The sequence below is a fragment of the Lolium rigidum genome, chromosome 2 (genome assembly GCF_022539505.1).
Source record: "Lolium rigidum isolate FL_2022 chromosome 2, APGP_CSIRO_Lrig_0.1, whole genome shotgun sequence".
In the NCBI taxonomy this organism is placed as follows: Eukaryota; Viridiplantae; Streptophyta; class Magnoliopsida; order Poales; family Poaceae; genus Lolium; species Lolium rigidum.
Genome location: NC_061509.1, coordinates 206521780 through 206525946, shown reverse-complemented (window position 1 = coordinate 206525946; position 4167 = coordinate 206521780). Strand labels below are relative to the sequence as shown.

Here is a 4167-nt window from a genome sequence, read left to right as displayed (position 1 = left end):
GCCCAGTGGTCTTGTTTATCTAGTACAAGCACTAGCTAGCGCTATATAACACACCACGACATCGATGATACACATAGTCACAGACATATACAAAAGCTGCATCATATAAGCACTAGCCCTAGCACTACATACTAACTCTGTAACTAAAGGTTCGCATACTAACATACCACGACAGCGATAACCTAGCTAGTCTTTGTTTTTTGCAAACCGTACCTGCTCTACCTAATCCACCATTCGATCTCATCAGTCGTCAGATCACACAGCCACCGTCTCCACAGTCCACAGTTCCTTGCAACGGGGCAGGCACCGGCGGGAACACCAAGCTCTGGTGCACCAGCGCCGCAGCAGCCGCGCCGATCATTGGCCCCGCCCAGTACACGGCCTGGTTCTTGAAGTCCCCGCTGACGACCGCCGGCCCGAATGAGCGCGCGGGGTTCATGGACGCGCCGGTGAGCGAGCCCGTGGCCAGCACGCACGCGCCGGTGACGAGCCCGATGACCAGAGACCCCATCGCCGTCGCCGCGGTGCCCCTCCTCCCGCCCGCCCGCGGGTCGCACGCCGCGTGAACCATGTACACCACCAAGAACGTGGCCATCGCCTCCATGATCCCCGCGCCGAGCCCGGTCATCTCCACGGCTATTCTTGTCGTCGGGACGGCCTACAGATGTCATTTTGGACATCTCGATCTGTCAGATACCAGTAGGTGCAACGGTGCAAGTGCTACTGCACGGAATCAGTGCAGTTTAGTTACCTGGCCGGCGGAGATGGCGTGGACGATGAAGCAGGCGAAGGTGGAGCCGAGCAACTGGGATGCCCAGTAGAGGGCGGCGGTCAGAAATGAAATGTGGCCGCCGAGGGCGAAGGCGAAGGTGACGGCGGGGTTGACGTGGCCGCCCGAGACATCGGCCGCGATGAACACCGCGGCGAAGAGCGCGAACGCCTGGGCCACGGCGGTGGCCACCAGGGACGAGGCGTTGGACGTGACGTCCGGCGTCAGCATCCCTGCACCAACATCCAAACCGCATGATTTCAGTTGTAGAAACGAGTTGTACTGCGTGTAAATCAGAGGACGTTGGACGGACTGGCAGAGACGGCGGAGCCGACGGTGGCGAACACGAAGAGGAAGGTTGAGATGAACTCGGCGAGGTATGACCGGAGCGCCGGCGCCGAAAAGGAGTGCTGCAAGTGAGCACTGAGGTTGGATGCCATGGTCGTATCTCGTATGGTCTTCTTCAGCAATTGGAAAATGGAGGAGCAACTGCAGAGAAATACAGTTTCGGGCGCGCCTCTGACTCTCTGAGAAACATTTGAAAGGGGAGAGGAGGATGCGGTTTGCAGGAAAGAAGCGCAACGGTAGATAAAACGTGTTATTTTGCAGTTAATACAAGTTCCGCCTTGCAGTTTCAGTGAAGAAAAAGAACGAACTGCAAAATACTCCGTAGAACGTTTTTTCTTCCTTTCAAATTTCAAACGAGGACAGCAGAACCTGTTTACATGGATTTTTTTGAATCAAAAGGGAAACGACACCATTCGCACACAACCTTGATCACATCACGTGAGGAAGAGCAAGCAACTTAACGATGCACATCTGAAACGGGTAGAGCGAGCGTCGACGCTTCGACGACCTATGCGATTTAGGCGTAGTCGTGGTCGGCAACGGGCTGGTAGGACGCGATGAAGACGTCGCCGTAGACGAGCCCGGCGAGGCCGCCTCCGATGAGAGGGCCGACCCAGTAGACCCAGTTTCCAGCGAAGTCGCCGGCGGCGACGGCCGGGCCGAAGGAGCGGGCGGGGTTCATGGAGCCGCCGCTGAAGGCCGGCGGCGAGGCTGTTTGCGCCGACGATGTAGCCGATGGCGATGGGCGCGATGGTGCCGAGGGAGCCCTTCTTGGGGTCGGCGGCCGTGGCGTACACCGTGTACACCAGCGCGAAGGTGATGATGATCTCCATCACCACGCCCTCGAACTCGTTCATGCCCGCCGCCACGGCGTGCGTCGGGACGGCCTGCGTTTAGAATCCGTTCCCGGTAAGACGTACGTACGTAAACTGAACTGGTAGTATAGTGAATCAGTGATGGTGTGGAAAGTACACGCGCGTACCTTCCCGTGGGTGACGAACTTGAGCAGGAAGCATGCGGCGGTGGAGCCGAGCAGCTGGGCGACCAGTAGAAGATCCCGGTGAGGATGGTGATGTTGCCGCCCACGGCAAGGCCAAGGCCGAAGGTCACGGCGGGGTTCAGGTGCCCGCCGGAGATGTTGGCGGCGACCGCGACGCCGACGAAGAGGGCGAAGGCGTGGGCGATCGCGATGGCCAGAGAGGCCAGCCCTGTCCAGAGCGCCATCGCTGGTCAGTTTGCCTATGTACGCACCAAACAAGCCAATTTGTCAGTTCATACTGATCATATCACCGATGGAAATTTGGACGCAGTTGACAGTTGCCGCGACTCACTGTAGGCAATGGCCGACCCGACGCTGGCAAGCACAAAGAGAAGGGTGGCGATGAACTCTGACACATAGGCCTTGGCAGACTCAACATCCAGCATGGGTTTTACTTCGACAACGATCCAATCTGACGACTGTGTTAAATTTTCTCCAAGAACTTCTGCTGAATGTGCAAATGCTGGTTGTACTGCCCGTATATCCATTTCCTCTTGTTCCTGCTTTAATATCGAAATAAAAAAAATCATCATCACTATTTAGTTGTATCATTTCCACATCATCATTCTTTTTAGGGGTGGTCTTGGCTTGCTTCTTGGGGCCAGGGGGGGGGGGGGGGGTGGGGGGGAGCTTTTCTTCTTCGAGATGGTCTCCTTGATGTACATTTTCTTGGGGTTTGTCTTCTTCGGAGTGGTCTCCTTGGTTTTCATTTTCTTTGGGGTTGTCTTCTTCAGTGTGGCCTCCTTGGTTTTATTTTCTTAGGGGTTATCTTCTTCGAGGTGGTCTTCTTGGTGTGGATTTTTTTAGGGGTTGTCTTCTTCGTGGTGGTCTCCTTACTGGTGTTTTTGCTGATGCTGGTCTTTTGTAGGGTTGAGATCTTGGGAAAGTTCTTCTTTTCTACATTTTGCTCCTTTTCTTTAAAAAATATTCAGGGGGCTGAAATTTGGAAATGCCGCCTGAATCTCTTCAAAGATACCAAGATTTGGATCACATGGTTGCCAACATCATGAAGTATGCACGTTTCTTTTCTTCTTTGCAACTTTTATAAGAACCATATCTAACTGGGATTAATATACAATTTTCTAGAATGCATGCGACTTGAGGCAGTACCAAAAGAACTTTGCTACCTGACCGTGCCCCATCATTAGCTTCTTAATAACCATATCAAACAGATACTTGTATCACCTTGGGATTGATAGCCACAACGATATCTTGACCCGACACTAGAATTTCAGAGCCACCCTCTAGTTTTGCAGTGTACTCGTCGAAAATAAATGTAACTTCGATCGTTAATTAATAAGACCAACAACATCACCTTCAACACTACCAACAACATTTGCTTGAACCACATCAAAACCATCAGCTTCAACAACCACATCAACACCATCAGCAACAACAACTACAATTGCATAAGCTCTAACAACAATAGAAGCTAACAATACGAGCATCAACAGGTTGAAGAAGAACATTACCACAAGCACTAAGAACATGTTGAACAATAGAATTATCAGCAGCACCATGTTGAACAACAACGTTACCAACAACAACAGTATGGGGCTTTGGGGCCTTCCACCTGCAGATGTTTTGGAGCAGCTTGTGGATCCTGGGTTTTTCTGTACGAATTGCTTGTCCTCTGGTCATTTGAAACAGATTTGCAGTTCTCAGGTCCGGTGCCGTCTCTGCTCGGGCCTTGGACATTTGGGTCGTCTTTGCCCTTCACGATGTTTACGTTGTAAGCCCAGCACCCACCTAGACAATTTGTGTCCCAATAGGAAAGTTTGGCGAATTAGAAAACAATCTGTTTTTTCTGGAGGGGCTATCGGTTCTCTTCCTTCCCTAGTTAAGTAACAGTTCTGGGTTTAAAAAGAAGGTAATCACCTAATTAACGGTATTAACTGCCCTATCGATTCACCACTTCGCTCTGATGTTGTGTGAATAGGCTTGGCCTCGACTGAGTTATTTCATCTGTCGACAACTTTCTTTTCACCTCCCTCGCCCGTTCCGCTACTAC

General features: G+C 52.0%; 1 protein-coding gene and 1 pseudogene across 1 annotated transcript; both read right to left on the bottom strand.

The window, feature by feature from the left end:
* Window positions 1-250: 250 nt before the first annotated feature.
* Window positions 251-1209, bottom strand: LOC124690497 (probable aquaporin TIP5-1). The gene is made up of 3 exons (XM_047223877.1): window positions 1083-1209; window positions 752-1002; window positions 251-658 (listed from the first exon to the last, which is right to left on the bottom strand). The coding sequence occupies exons 1-3, from the start codon at window positions 1207-1209 to the stop codon at window positions 251-253; spliced, it is 786 nt and encodes a 261-aa protein (XP_047079833.1).
* A 425-nt stretch (window positions 1210-1634) lies between these two features.
* Window positions 1635-3854, bottom strand: LOC124690496 (annotated as a pseudogene).
* Window positions 3855-4167: the final 313 nt, after the last annotated feature.

What these genes read in the sequence shown, in the direction of transcription:
- LOC124690497 (XM_047223877.1), bottom strand. Translation starts at nt 1,209, where the DNA reads ATGGCATCCAACCTCAGTGCTCACTTGCAGCACTCCTTTTCGGCGCCG. An exon ending in CGGCTCCGCCGTCTCTGCCA is followed by an intron (nt 1,003 to 1,082) that starts GTCCGTCCAACG and finishes ATGTTGGTGCAG; the next exon opens with GGATGCTGACGCCGGACGTC. An exon ending in ACGCCATCTCCGCCGGCCAG is followed by an intron (nt 659 to 751) that starts GTAACTAAACTG and finishes TGACATCTGTAG; the next exon opens with GCCGTCCCGACGACAAGAAT.